This window comes from Enhydra lutris, unplaced genomic scaffold (assembly GCF_002288905.1).
Source record: "Enhydra lutris kenyoni isolate GAN:26980312 unplaced genomic scaffold, ASM228890v2 scaffoldscaffold1, whole genome shotgun sequence".
Taxonomy (NCBI): domain Eukaryota; kingdom Metazoa; phylum Chordata; class Mammalia; order Carnivora; family Mustelidae; genus Enhydra; species Enhydra lutris.
In genome coordinates, this window is record NW_019154085.1 from 55,035,344 (window position 1) to 55,050,933 (window position 15,590).

Sequence of the window (15,590 nt, forward strand, 5' to 3'; positions counted from 1 at the left end):
CCATGAGCTTTTTTTGATGTACAAGAAAATTAAGAACTACACTAAACTATGAGCTTTGATTTCTTTGTTTTCCCAAAGCCTACTGCGTGGTAGGTACTCAATAAATATTTGTTACACACACACACATCCACACACACACAGAGTTTTATAGAGATGTGTGTATATACACACACATACATTATTCAAGTATAAATAACATACAGTGTTATATTAGTTTCAGGTATAAATATAATCATTTAACAATTCTAAACATTTTTCAGTGCTCAAGATAATTCTACTCTTAATCCCTTTAAATCTAACCCATCCCTCCACCCACCTCCCCTCTGGCAACCACCAGTTTCTCTGTATTTAAGAATCTGTTGAAAAATAAAATATGGTAAAGACAGAGAGGCAGGCAAACCATAAGAGACTGCTATCTATAGGGAACAAACTGAGAGTTGCTGGAGGGAAGGTGGGGGGTGGGGGATAAGGTAATTTGATCATGACCATTAAGGAAGGCACTTAATGTAATGAGCACTGGGTGTTATATGAAACTGATGAGTCACTAAATTCTGCCCCTGAAACTAATACAATACTATATGTGGACTAATCTGAATTTAAATAAAATTTTGAAAGAAAAAAAAATAGGTCTTTTTTTTTGTCTTTTTTTCTTTGTTCATTCATTTTGTTTCCTAAATTCTACATAAGTGAGATCATACAGTATTTGTCTTTCTCTGATTGACTTATTTCACTTAGCATTACACTTTCTAGATCCATCATGTTATTGCAAATGGCAAGATTTCCCTTTTTATGGCTGAGTTATATTCCTGTGTGTGTGTGTGTGTGTGTGTGTGTGTGTGTGTGTGTGTGTGTGTGACATTATCTTTATCCATTCATCTATCAATGGGTATTTGGGTTGCTTCTATATTTTGGCTATTACAAATAATGCTATAATAAACATAGGGGTGCATATATTTTTTCAAATTAGTATTTTTGTTTTATTTGGGTAAACACCCAATAGTGGAATTACTGGATCATAAGGTAATTCTATTAATTTTTTTTGAGGAATCCCCACACTGTTTTTTCTTTTTTTTTTTTTAATGTATTTTATTTATTTATTTTATTTGGCACAGAAAGAGAGAGAGAGAGCACAAGGGGGAGCAGTAGAGGGAAAGGAAGAAGCAGGCTCCCTGCTGAGTGGGGATCCCAATGCTGGGCTCATCCCAGCATCCTGGGACCATGACCTGAGCTGATGGCAGATGCTTAACTGACTGAGCCACACAGGTGCCCCAGGCAATCCTTTTCAAGAACAAATGTCTAAAAGAATATTACAGCCGCTCTCCTTCTGTGGGCCTTAGCCACTGAGGCCATTTTTTTAAAATTATGTTATGTTAGTAACTATACAGTACGTCATTAGTTTTCGATGTAGTGCTCTATTTCTTAACCAGCTTCCAAAACTTCTAAAGAAGAAGACATACACCAATGCTTAGATGGCTGCCAGAATTTATAGTCAACCATCTTCTTTGGAAGAACTGGTTAAAATAGAATAAGATTCTGATTTGTATTTTTAGTCTACCCATGGATTTTGCAATAACTCCAGCCTCAAAATTATAATTTTCAATCTTCTCTCTTTTTTGTAGATTTTGTTCACAGGATGGTGTTATCTTACTAAATACACTTTTTTTTCTCAAAAAAAAAGAATTTTGAAGGAAAAAAATGACCATATTAAAATAAGAAACCAAAATGATGCATAATATTTATTTGGCTTTCCCACTTGAATTTCTCAAATGAATAATAACTTCATCCCATATTGTCTTTAACTAGAATCTCTAAATTTAAATCTAAATTCAAATTCAGTGATACATCTATAAATTATCATTATTCTCCATAAAATATATGTCTAGATGCATCTTTCCTTTTTTATATCTTTTGTACTTAGGGCTAAGCAGTTAGGTAAAAATCATTAAAGAAATCAGATATTAATTGGAATATACATATATACTCAAGCAACACTCAAATATCCTGAGAAAGTAACACTATTGCAAATCCAGAGAACTAGAATAAGTACTTCTAAATTTCTGTATTTCCATTAGGGAAGTTTGAGGCTAGAAATAAAAACATGTTTATTAATCTTCAATTAACAATGAGGATGATTCAGAGATATTTGCCATGGAAGTAGTATAAAGGTTCAGATCCTACTCTAAAAACAGAGCTTTCCTGTTGAACAGTCTGTGATCTAGTCCAGGAGAACCTAGTGGCAGGCATTCAGTAATTTTCAATAAGAGGTTTTTATTAATATGGTATTTGGCAGCAACCAAGTAAAGGAAAGCACTCCCTCATTGATATACCCATTTTATAGAGAAAAAGCTTAAACTATTTTTCTTTTTTTACTACAAGTTGAAGTCAGAATGAAAATTAGAATAGCACCTCCAAAAGCCTCCCAAGGATTACTTCATTACTCAATATTTTTAGACTGATAGCCACTCCAACTATGTATAGATTCTTAAGAAATTTGAGCAGCTAAAGCTATGATTTAGGATGATAGCCAGAAGTATCTTAAATAGTCAGCTCACCCCTCTATTTAGGTTTATGTTGGTAACATTGAAATAAATACAACTAACATAAAAAACAGCATCATTTACCTATATGAAAGGTCTTCTGTTGGATAATATGGGTTTTGACTTCTATTAAGTATAGAATTTCTTAATTTCTTTGTTTTCTATTTCTTTTTATCTACACTCTGTCATTGGTATGAACATCATGTGTCCAGACAAGAGAGGAAAAAGAGGAGATATGTATAGTTCCTGGAGGCCATCAGAAATTATTGTCGGGTTCCTAAAGATCCATCGCATTAGAACTATAATGTACCTTATAACCAACTTCTGTCATTCCTATAGATTCTTATAGACTCGCCAGGGGGGAAAAATGGGGAAGTGGCTAGAAGAGGCCTTTAGCGGAGCTCTGTCCTGTGTGATCCTATCCATGGTCATGTCTATTAATGGTCAAGTCAGTACTTTAGACCAAATCTGCCAATCTACTCCTTCTGTTGCAAGGGACTAGGTCAACATTTCTTTTCTCTCTTATGTACTCTTCATGTCTTATTCTGTATTCTACATCAGTTAAAACTCAAAACTAAGCCAGAGTTAGTAAGTAATTTTGCCTAAGGTAGATAAGCCAAGACTCTCCTTTAATTTTCTTAACAATTTTTCCTCCTGTTGCAAGTGCTTTATTTTTTAAATTTATATGGACAGACCAGAGAGAGAGAGAGAGAGAGAGAGAGAGGAAGAAATCATTGTTCTTAGATCAAATAAATATAAAAGACTTAGGATATTTTTCAAGCAGTGTTTTCAAGCTGTCAAGATTAGTAAGGATGTAATAAGTGTTGACTTTTCTAACAGGAGTTTGACTAATTCCAGCTGTCATTTGAGGTGGGGATGTGGTTGGACAAGATTTAAATCTTGGATAGTAAAATATTCCAAAGCATTCTGTTTTCATATCTAAAGCAATATTGTAATGTAAACCATATATCCATCATTTTCTCACTTTATTTTGGAACTTGGATCCTAAATAGTTGTGCTACACTTGATGTCGAAGGTGTTCTATTCAGTGGCATTTTAAAGTCATTAGGACGCAGAAACAAAGTTACCTACTTCAATGTTTTGGTCATATAGTGAGTTCTCAAAGAACAACTGTTCATTGATCGACTCCAAAATAAAGGAATTAGGAACAGGAAGCCAAAAATAAAATACTCAAATATCCTTCTAGCCCTGTTGCCAAAAGCATGTTAGTCATCAGTCTTCTTATTTGATTTTCGAGAAGAGATGGTATGTTGTCTCCCCCATGCACCCCATACTCCTATCACACAAAATATCAGCAACCATATTAGAGGCAGTAACTACATCGTTCAGTATGACAAGAACTTAAAATTGTTTTCTCTAATCTTTACATTTACCTGCAAGGTAGAATTTATTTTCTTTTTTTTAATCACAGAGTAAACACACAAAATTAACTAACTTACAAGATTAGACAGCTAGAGAGAAGCAGTACCATGTGGCATTTAAGTACATGGACTATAGCGTCGCACAGTCATTTATTCCAGATCCAAATCCTCCTTTTCTACTACAAGTTGTTTCACCTCTTGCAGCTTTGTTTCTTTGATAACAAAGTGATAGTTCTCACTGCATCTCCTCTATTGGGTTTTTTTGGAGATTGAGTGAGATATTCAAAGGAAAGAGATTAATAAAGTGTTTGGGACATTTGGGCACATCCCCCCCCACACACACACACAAACTCATGCCCATTCATGGCAAAGCCTGTGTTTCCAGTCATGCTTGTTCTCAAACATTTGTGCTTTTCCCTCATGTACTGTACTCTGTCTTCACTACTATGATTTTACTAATTTAGCTGCCTTTCACAATCCAAATAATATTTCTTTTCTCGGACCACAATACAAGCAGAAACAATTATGTTCTCATTCACCCCTCAAGTCTAAAGATAGTTTCTTCGAAAATCATTCATGCAGCCCAGAACTTAGCTAGATCCTTATAGAATCCAGTAGATTATTCTCTCGTATTACTTATCATGTCCCCTGTAAACCCTCCTACCTGTCTGTATCCACCAATAGAGGGTGAGATCTCCAAGACAAGAGCTATGTCCTTTTTTGTTTTTAAGATTTTATTTATTTATCTGACAGAAAGAGATTACAAGTAGGCAGAGAGGCGGGCGGGGCGGGGCAGGGAGCATGTTCCCTGCTGAGCAGAGAGTACAATGCGGGGCTGGATTCTAGGACCCTGAGATCATGACCTGAGCCGAAGGCAGAGGCTTAACCCACTGAGCCACCCAGGTGCCCAAGAGCTATGTCCTTTTACTCCATATTCCTCAATACCTAACATAGGACCTAAGCCATAAAACATAACAAATATTGGAAAGGTGGATGAATCACAGCAGGCAGGAAATGACTGAGATACCAATGCTGTCCTCCATGTAGACAATCCAAACCAGAGTAAGCAGGCAATGAATAAAAAGGAGAATCACGGATTCAAGACACATGTTACCACAGCTGCATATTTTAGGCTTTTCTCCTTTGGGGCAAGGTACAAATTTAAAGGCCAAATGCTACCGAAGGTAATGCAGAAGTATAGAGAATTCAGACTTTGTCCTTCTTCCCTTCCCAAATCTGTAGGGGGCTAAATTTACCTGATAACAGAGATGCTATGGGCTCCCAATACTAGAATAAGTGGCATTGCCGTCTACAAATCCCTCAAAGTTCCCAGGAGAACAGGGCTCCTGGAAAGTGCTTCTCAAACTTCATGGGTAATGTTTTTAACCCGTGATGTTAAAATGCAGATTTTGATTCAGTTTTAATCTGTCTGGGAGGGAATTTCACAAAAATTATGAGCAGTGCTCAAAAACAAAAAACGTGGGGCGCCTGGGTGACTCTGTCATTAAGCGGCTGCCTTCAGCTCAGTAAGGATCCTAGGGTCCTGGGATTGAGCCCCATGTTGGGCTCCCTGCTCAGTGGGGAGTGTCTTTCTCCCTCTCCCTCTGCCACTCCTCTTACTTCTGTGCTCTTTCTGTCAAATAAAAAAATAAAATCTTTAAAAGAAAATAAGAGGTATTTTATTCTAAACCAGTATTTCTCACATTTGACTGTACATTATAAAGACCCAGGAAGCTTCTTAAAAGCACAACACCTGGGCCGCCTGGGTGGCTCAGTGGGTTAAAGCCTCTGCCTTCGGCTGAGGTCATGATCCCAGGGTCCTGGGATCGAGCCCCGCATCGGGCTCTCTGTTCAGCGGGGAGCCTGCTTCCTCCTCTCTCTCTCTCTCTGCCTGCCTCTCTGCCTACTTGTGATCTCTTTCTGTCAAATAAATGAATTGAAAAAAAAAAAAAAAAGCACAACACCAGACCAACTGCTGTCGCTGCCCCTGCCCCTCATCAATCAATCAAAATTAGGGGCCGGGGGACCTCTTTAGAGTGAGTCTAACATGAAGCCTGCATGGGGACCACTGCTCTGCCAGCCCCCCAGTGCCTCCCCAAGTCTGTCCAACCCACAGGACACTCTGCAAGGTATTTGTTACTGCTCTGTGACAAGATAAGTATGGTAACTGAGGGTAAGCATTTAGAAGCTTTTACAGCAGTATGACAAATTAAGTTGATGTCTCGTCGATCTAATAATGAAAATAGAGTCATTTTAAAACACCATTGACTTCTAAAGAAATGTTTTGCTTCTCACTCAAGGAAAACCGTTGAATAATTAAACATCCACTACTGGAATTGAGATCATGCTAAACCCCTTCTTTAAGCTGTTGCCTCTCAAAGCCAAAACAGGAAGGTCAGAGATTATTTGCTGGACCAGATCATTCAGAGACCTGGGCACAACAGGGTTAATGAGCAGGCATGGGGTAGGTGGGGTTACAAACCAGGAACACATGCCCTTCAAGTTTTCTTTCCCTTTAATAGCCAAAAAAACATGCACACTCTCACATAACACGGAAGGTGAGAGCTGAATGAAGTTTTCTGGGTAATGGCTTGAAATGTTTTCCTTATGAGAAGTGGTGTTGAGTTACAGCGTGCAGACGGAGCAGAGCGCTGGGAGGAGAGAAGTAGCAGCCCCAGCCCGGCCCCCACCTTTTCCTGGGCTCATAGGACGGTGGACGTGGGCTCGGGGAGACAAGTGATATGTTGAACTGTCTGGTGGCTGGAATTGACTGCTCCCAGAGTGACCTAAGGACAGTGTTTAGCACGGTTTAGCCAGGGTCCAGCTGAGCAGGCACAGATGCTCCGCTGGGAAATGCCACGCAGGCAGAGACTGACAAGCAGTAGGAGCTGAGCTTTCCCCTCTTGGACTGCTGTTTCCTGTTGTGTTGTGTTCAGGGGAGGGGGCATTTCTGGCAACTCTGCTGCCGCTGCTGCTACTTCAGCTCTCTCTCCGCTCAAGGTAAGCAGGCTCCAAGGGAGGGTAGGAAGCAAGCAAAGCCTCTGCACCATGAACAAGATTCGAAAGTTTTTCCGAGGAAGTGGGCGAGTCCTGGCATTTATATTTGTCGCTTCTGTCATCTGGCTGCTCTTTGACATGGCAGCTCTCCGCCTGTCATTCAGTGAGATCAACACTCGGGTCCTCAAGGAAGACATCGTCAGGAGGGAGCGGGTAGGATTCCGAGTTCAGCCAGACCGAATGAAGATCCTTTACAGCATGAAAGAGATGAAGCCCCCACCGAGGGGACACGGGAGGGGCATATGGGGCAAAGAGAACTTTAGAAAAACTGAGAAGAGTATGCTCAAGGTTGAGGATGACTTGGACCAAACCCAGAAGGAAAGAAAAATGCACAACGCCCCAGGAAGGGGCAAGGTTGCCCCTTTGTGGCATCCTGAGTACCTACAGACCCTTCCAGTGACTTTTACCAAGCAGAACACAGAGAGGCAGGACCTCAGACCTGAAGCCTACTCTCGCCGCTTGGCAAAGCAAATGAGAACTCAGGGGGCTCAGAAAACCCCATTCATAGATGCAAGAGAAACTCATTTGGCCGAAATCTCTGTACACGCGGGACCTGTCGGTGTAAACCAGGAAGCCGGGAAGAGTCATGGTCTCGGCAGTGACACATCAAAACAAGCAGCCGAAAGAAATCCAAACGTGACCATCAGACCTAATACTGACGGATCAAAGCAGCAATCACAGGCAGTAGCAAATGAGAGGACACACCCTGCCGGCCCACTGTTGCCAAAATCTAGGGAAGCCATAGCCTTAAATAAAACTGAGACTCAGAGCAGAGAACTAGATTCAAATAAACCCGGAGCCAATAAGAGCCTTCCCTTTTCCAAGTTTATTGCCAATTCAAATCTCTCAAAGAAGCAATCTATTAACGAAGTACTATTGGGAGGCTTGCCAAAGGATGATGGAGCCAAAGTGGCTGGTGGGAAGAAATTCAGTTTCTCTGAAAGCCACGTTGTGATTATAACCAAGGAGGAGGAGCTCCAGACAGACTCCAAACAGGCCCCCAGTCTTAAAAACAAAACTCTACTCCCTATTATTTTGGGTGAAAGCCAAGGGAAACACATTTCTGGGAATAGAAGTGAAACATCTTTCCCCACACTTGCTCCACAGAGAGCAGTGGTATCTCAGTCTCATCAAGCCTTAGCTGAGGGGCTAGAGCCAGCAAGAATCAACTTGACTGCCAAGGCCCAACCTCCAGAACTCAACCAAAGTCACATAAAAGCCTTGTTACCTGAAGAACATGGAATGCACCATGTGTTAAGAATTGATGTGACACTTTCTCCAAGGGACCCCAAAGCTCCAGGCCAATTTGGACGGCCTGTAGTGGTTCCCCGTGGAAAGGAGAGGGAGGCAGAAAGAAGATGGAAAGAAGGAAACTTCAATGTCTACCTCAGCGATTTGATCCCAGTGGACAGAGCCATTGAAGACACAAGACCTGTTGGGTAAGATCCATTTCTCTTCTCTTTCTTCCACCTGAAGTATTTTGGCCCTTGTAGAGAAGATTTATTTCTAGGTAATTTTGCATATTTTTGGTCACCTAGAGAAGGAAAGCAACATTAATCGTGAGACAGAGCCCAGATAGTCTACCACTCACATAGAGAAAAATTCGGATAGAGCATACCCATTGTGTTCTCTCTCTACACTTAACTTCTCTGAGACTTTGGCTTTCACCCCTATTAGCTCATGCCCCATTCCTTTCCTCTACTGAAAACCTATTAAAACTATTGATGAACTTAATTCTTAATAAGGTCTATATGAATGGTAGAACTTAAAATGTAATTCCATTAAAATAGTGACAAAGACATGAATTCCCAATTTCAGAACTTTACATTATTAGCAAGTTTGTCAGGAATATATTTTGGAAATTAGCACAAAAAAGGAGCCTTCTAGGCATCCCTGGAATTATATTCTAACCAGCAGAATTTCACCTAATCATGACTAATGATCATCATAATAGCAACTGAAGAAATGACTTTACTCCCTAAAATTTAATATCCTTTGTAAGTGGGATGGTAGGTATAATAAGAGTTTAGTAATAGAGGAAAAATAATGTTGGGAAAAGTCAATCAATCAATAGCTTGCAACACCTGCAGGATGTATAAGAGCATATAAACAACCACTTATATGTTTAGAATTTCACCATTTACAAAGAGCCTGCATGCACATCACATGAACTGCATAAGAGCCCCCAGATAGGAGCCAGTAGATATGATGGGTTCAAATTCATAGATGAGGGCCCTCTGAAATTTTATCACTTTCCCAAGACAGCACAGCTCCAAAGCTGCCCAGTGAGCCTTCATGAGCCAGCTCCTCAATGAATTAAAGTCCTATAACTACATCACCGGGATGTGGATCAAATCACAAATATCTCATCTGATTCAAATGCAGTTTGGTTCCTGGTTCTTTTTGGCCCCCTCCTAAGTGAAGGCACTTTGTAGTCATATGTTCACTAACTATTAATTGACGATACGGTTCCAGGTAGGCCTTGATAGTCAATTCCTGAGCCAAACGATGCTCGCCTTCAAGTTGGAATTAGGGAATGTCATAATTCAGAATTATCACCTGGGTAGGTAAGCCAATGGCCTTGTTTGGCCTCAGTGAAAAACTCTTGTTTATGATCTAAGTGGCCAGTTACTAGGAGGAAGGCAGGTATAGATTGGGCCTCTCATATTAGTAAAAGGAGCCTCTTCACGATGATGTCTATCTATCTATCTTCAACTCTTTCGGCCACTGGCAGGTGGCTCGGTCAAGCACCAATGCCTGCTAGGCTAAGGACCGTGCCACTCATGTCCCTTTCTCCTAAAACTCAGAACATGGAGAACAACACAAATATGTCCAAAATAAAGATTTTAAAACTGAGGCCATGGGAAGTTATATTGTCTGTGGTCATAGAGCAGTAAATGTAAAGAAATTATTAAAATCCATGCTCAGAATTAGGCTGTGCTCTTTATCGCTGGATGATTACCCCCCCCAAAAGGATCCTAAAAATTATGTGGGACCAGCTCTGATCTGAAATGCTGTATATCACATGTCACACATATAGTTATGTACGCATATGTAAATTTGCCAGTTTGGAACACAAAATGCCAGAGAACAAAGCAGTTGGTCAAGTAGCTCCATTTTGATGTCCTTTCAGTGGTCTGGCAGACTGCTTTGGAACCTGGGGAAGAGTCAGGCACTGCACAGGAGCTCGGGCTGCAGTTCCAAACCAGAGAAAGGGCAATCGTGTGAGGGCCAGCAACAAGTAATCATGACGCTATCAGTCCTCTGAGCTATTGAAGGCTCAGCGGTGCCCAGCACCTATTAGGTTCTGAAAATTGGTGTGTGGAAGATGAAGGCGGCAGAAAAGTCACAGTCAGGCTCAGTCTTCTGATGGAGGCTGTCCCAGCTGAGGAGATGCTGACACGTGTGCTTGAGAGCATGAGTCAGCCAGCATGTGGCCGGGCCCCCTCCCTCTTATCACACAACCCACCTTGGCTAAACATAGGCGCTCTCCACAAGCTGCTTCCCTGATGCTCCACGCCAATAGGGGGGAGGTGACTCCGTAGCCACCAGGGATCCTAGGCAGAGGGCCCGCTGAAGTATTTACAGCCTGTGTGTGCCACTCTTCCTTGAAAGAGGGTAAATTATTTTTCCTCTCTTTTACCCGAACACCCTGACTATAAATATGTGCCAATTATGGATTTATATGGATAAAGGTTGGGAAAAAATACAAACAAAAAACATTTGATTTATCAGGTTGGCACGATTTGAAGTCTTCTTATTTTGATTTTATTTATTTTCAGCCTTGCTCAGAAAGTATCTGAAATGGCTTACAAGAATGCACACACTAAGATTTTTTGAAGATAATACATTTTAGAAGTCAGCATAAGGGGAAAACTGTCATAGAATATAATAAGAAAACATGTGAGAGGGAGAGACAGAGAGAGAGAGAGAGATCTATAAGGACACAGGAGAACATGAGGGCTTGCCTTGAAATTACCCACAGTAGCAACCCACTGAAGCCCTTAAATTTTAAGAGTTCTGGGGAATATCTTCCTCACTGCTCTTTACATTTCCCAAAATGCACCGCTGTGGAACGATTAACACAGTAACTGGCATAACTAACTGCCTATTGAATACACACTGAGCCAAATAAAAGATGAAAACCTTTTACTAGATTGGCTAGTATGTTCCTTTAAATTCAATTCCCCTGAGTAAAGATATTAACCAGTACCAGTGAAGTTAATAACTTCTTAAGGATGATTTAACTGATGCGCCAGGATGAGGTTGGCCCTGAGAAGGAGGGAGACAAGCAGGATGTCCAGGACAATTTCACCGGCTCTCTTTTCAAAATCAAACTCTCTTTTCCAAAGCTCCTCTTCCCTCCTTTTCTCCTGAGTCCCAGAGAACCATTTTTAAGCTGTTGAGATGCAGTCGTGGCCTCTTCCAAAAGCACAAGGACCCCTGTCGGTCATGAACATTATTCTCGATCTCCTTTTCAGCGTCAGCCTAACCTCTGTCCCTTGCATGATAGCTAGAGCTTTCTGCATACGACCTTCTCTCTACTGTGAGGTCTGCATTAGGAAAGTATCTCATTACATTTTCCTGCAATCATGGTCAGTACCATCCACTGATGTTCCTCTCAACTGGTGCCTTCCTACTGGCCCGACCAGCCTCACCTTGCGGAATCCTTACCCTTTCCTCCCACGCACACTGGTCTGACATTACTCAAAACCCAACTGCAGCTCATCTCCTCTTAGACCATGATTTGACTGTGACCTCTAAATTCCAACAACCTTTAATGTGCCCACAGTCACTGAAATACTCCCTATCATGTGCTCTTCCTTCACCAGAGCCTTAAGAATCTGTTTGCCTCCTCAGTGAATGTATAAGCTTCTCTAGGAAACTCTGTCTTTTCCTTGATTTTCTGACCCCTTGGCTCTGAACAGTATGGTTTTAAAAGATATGTTTCTCAGAAATGCTTTTTGAAAATTGATACTATTTTAAAACAATAAATGAAAGGTAATCATTCAAATACGGCACGCGATAATTCTTTTTATAAACTAATAATGGCTTCCTAACTTTTCATTTTGGATGTATAGAATATGTTATTAGTATCTGGCTTAAGGTAAACACATCCTGTTCTAACACTATGATCTATTCATTGATTCATACTGTTCTTTAGTCCATAATTTCATTGTTTGGTTTTTCCTTTTAATGTTTTGACTTTCAGGGGAGGAAAAATCTCCTTATTTTGTTTATAACAATGCTTGGTTTCCATACGTAAAATACAGTTTCATTTTTGCCTAGAACTTTTCCTATAAAATATGCTTCAAATAAAAATTTTTGATATAGTCCTTTTAAAGTTCCATATTTAATTTTTTTTTCTTTATAAAGAGCTAATCCTTACAGTTCTTGCTCTCAACTACTGAAGTTCATTTCAGTCAGCCATAATCAATACATGCAGATTTTGCTAAAACGCAGTCCTATCTATGGGAAAGGCAGGGCCTTTGTATGGCAAGATGTCTGTCTTCTGGCCTGCCACGATCTAGTTAAAATGACACTCCAAAAGTGAACTTATTTTAAGAGTGCACTTCCGGAATCTGTTTTAGAGAAAAATGACTCAAAAATTTTTTTGCTGCCAGCATTTAGTTTTTAAAGTACAATAAGAATGATAGCATGCTGTCCTACCACTGCTGCATCGTCATGAGGTTACTCGGTTGCTTAATTTAATGCTTTGCTTTTCTACAGAACTCTGGCAAGCTCCTTTATAAAGCAATTAAAACTGATCTTTACTCTCTTAGCCCAGAGCCGGGACTGTCGACCAATGACTTGATTCCTTCCCACACAGCTACAGAGACTTTTTCTTTGGGCGCATAGGAAAAGGAAAGGATAGCACCACGCGTTTGCCACAGACCAGTCTAAATTACTGAGGGGAAAGAAAAACCTTTCTAGAACGTTAATTTCCACTCCTTCCTCCCCTCTCAATCCTACTGAGGTCAAAAACCGTAACAAATAAATTACTAGGGGAGGAGGAGCAGTCAGGAGAGAAAACATAAACTGACCACATGTGTTTCTGAAGTTCAGGCTCCCGAAAGTTTATCTGGCTGGGAGAAAACAGAAACTCGAAAGTTAAATGAAGTTCATATTCTTTATTTTTACACCGTGTGGATATTTTAATTGATGAAAGGAGATTGCTTTTGTGACTAACAGTGAAAAGGGAATATTATCTAAAACTGACTGCAGGAGCTCCCTGGGAAACTAAACAGGAGCAGGAAAGAAACCTCTGACAAGATGATTTAAAAGGGTTATTTCGGGTGCTTCTGAATTGTTTGTGTGTGTGTATACATGTACATTGGCGCACATCTGTGTGTTTGTGTGTTAGAAGCACAGCATGCTATTTCACTGAAAAGTCATGTCAGAGAGCAGGAAATAAACAGCAAAATTTGTTTAAACGGTACAGGCTACACCACAGCATAACAAAGGTTAAACGTAGCTGAAAGATGACACAGGGCCTTTCAATACGTTCATTTATCACACTCTCCCCATCACTTGAGAGCAGGAAGGAGAAAGATGATCAGAGGACACAAAACACATTTCTGCTACTAACTCAGAAGAAAACAGTGAAATAGTGCCTGATTATGGAAAACTGAGAAATGTTAAAGCAGATCAGTGACTTTTTCCCCTAAATACTGCCAAAGACCCAGAAATGTCTCTGGGAGAGAGGAGGGAATAAATGTAGGAATTCGAACCTTTTACACTTCTCTTTTACTCATCTAATCCATGTGCCTAATTTAACCACCGGCCTCATTTTATCAGACTCTGGCTGCAGTATTGCCCTGGGTACGCTTTGTCTCAGAAAATAATTACCTGTTGGGCTGTTCTGGGTGACCCATTCCCCGCAGAGCCTCTCAAGAATGAAACACTGTTTGCTCAAGGGTCAGAAAATTGGGGGAAAATAACAGTGTTTAGAAGCTCTCTTTTGTTGTTTGCTTTCAAAATGAAAGGAGCTTTTTAGAGTCCCTTCTATGTTTAAAAAAAGTCTACATTATTCCAAACTAAATTATCTCCAAAACTGGCTCCGCTTCTAAAATGTTGTTATATGGACATGTGTGAGAAGGAGCCGTACGGAGAAACAGTATTTACAAGGGCCTTCCGACTTGCCTCCTGTCATCTGATCCTTAAAACCGTCCCTCAAGGCAGGGACAGTCACCATCCCAGCCCTGCCTATGGAGAAACTGGACCTTGAAGAGGCAGCTGAGCTTTTAAACAGCGGCCGATAATTCACTGGTGGCAGTCCCCTTCCTTCCATGTGCTGTCTGCTCACCGCCTATCAGGAGTGGGGCTCCCTGTACCAGGGAGCTGGGACCGTTCATCCTTCACGCACACCTTCCCACTTGAGCCTTACAATAGTCGTGCCAGACTGCTAAGCGTTACATCCCCTGAAGAGATGAGGGGGTAGGAAAAAAAAAAAAAAAAAAACTCAAGGAAAGGTATTCTGGCCAAGGGTTCAACCGCTCACAAGCGACATCACTGGAACGCAAACTTCAGCCTTCTGATTCTTCCTCACTCCATAAAGATTCCATCACCCGGGGCTGGCTCTCTCCCCCAACCAGCTCCTCCTGCCTCAGAGTGACCTTCACCCTCACCTCTCCTGTGTTGGCTGAGGCTGTCTGAATAAGGGGATTCTCACTTGCGGGGCCTCACCGAAAAAAGGCTTATTTATGTTCTAGGCAATGCTGTGTTTGTGTGTGCACATGTATGTGTAGATTTTATAAGTGTATGTGTATGCACACTTTTATTCCAACCAACCCTCACAGCAATGGTATGAAAGACATATTACCACGCAGATGTTTTACAGGTGAGAAAATGAGGCCGAGGCTTGAAAAGAACGGATGATATATCTGCTGTCCCTGCAAGCCAATAGCCAAATTGCTAAAACTTCCTAACATCTAATCCCAGTCCTCTTTTCATAAGGATACATCTCCTCCTTCCTTTTCCTTTGCTTCCTTATAATCATACAACTTTGACAAATTAAAACATCTCTCTTCCTCTTCCTTACACATGAGTCAGAGTTGTGTGAAAGGAATTAGTGTTGTATATCAGCTACCTCCTCAGAGAGAAAATTGGTAGGAAAGTATTTTCTATACAGCACTAAGCAAAGGAGAGTCTAAAACTGCTGTCAACCACAGCAAATGGCTCTAAGCTCCCACTAGGTGATCTACCATCTGAGCAAGGTTCCTGCCTCCAAGGCAAGGACAGCAGAACGTTTTGTGGAAGCACAGGGTATTCCCAGAGTAAGGAAGAGAGACCCTGTACCTGGCCTGAGAGAGGACAAAGACCTGAAAGGGTAGGGAGTCAGAGAAGTGGGGAAAAAGGGTAAAAAGAAAAAAAAATCCATTAAGAAACTGAAGGAAATCCGACATGAGGTTGGGGAGTGTTGTGGAAATGAGACCATGGAAAGTAAGCAGAACACAGATCCCCTCAGAACCTTGTTAAGGTTCTTCTAAGGACCAGTGAGAAAATGTGGAAAATAAAACCATTTGATTTACCTTTTCTCAAGGGTCTTATGACACAGAGGGAAGCACTTACAGGTGAACAAGGCTCAAGTTGCATAGACAATCTCAGAATGTTA

General features: G+C 41.0%; 1 protein-coding gene across 1 annotated transcript in view; it reads left to right on the plus strand.

Annotated features, from left to right (window-relative positions):
* Positions 1–6,646: 6,646 nt before the first annotated feature.
* The window catches only part of LOC111145652 (polypeptide N-acetylgalactosaminyltransferase 5), a 41,738-nt gene continuing 32,794 nt past the window's right edge, over positions 6,647–15,590 (plus strand). The window contains exon 1 of the mRNA XM_022500724.1: positions 6,647–8,415. Coding sequence (XP_022356432.1) covers positions 6,968–8,415 — 1,448 coding nt within the window. The 5' untranslated portion in view covers positions 6,647–6,967. The remainder of the gene's footprint in view (positions 8,416–15,590) is intronic.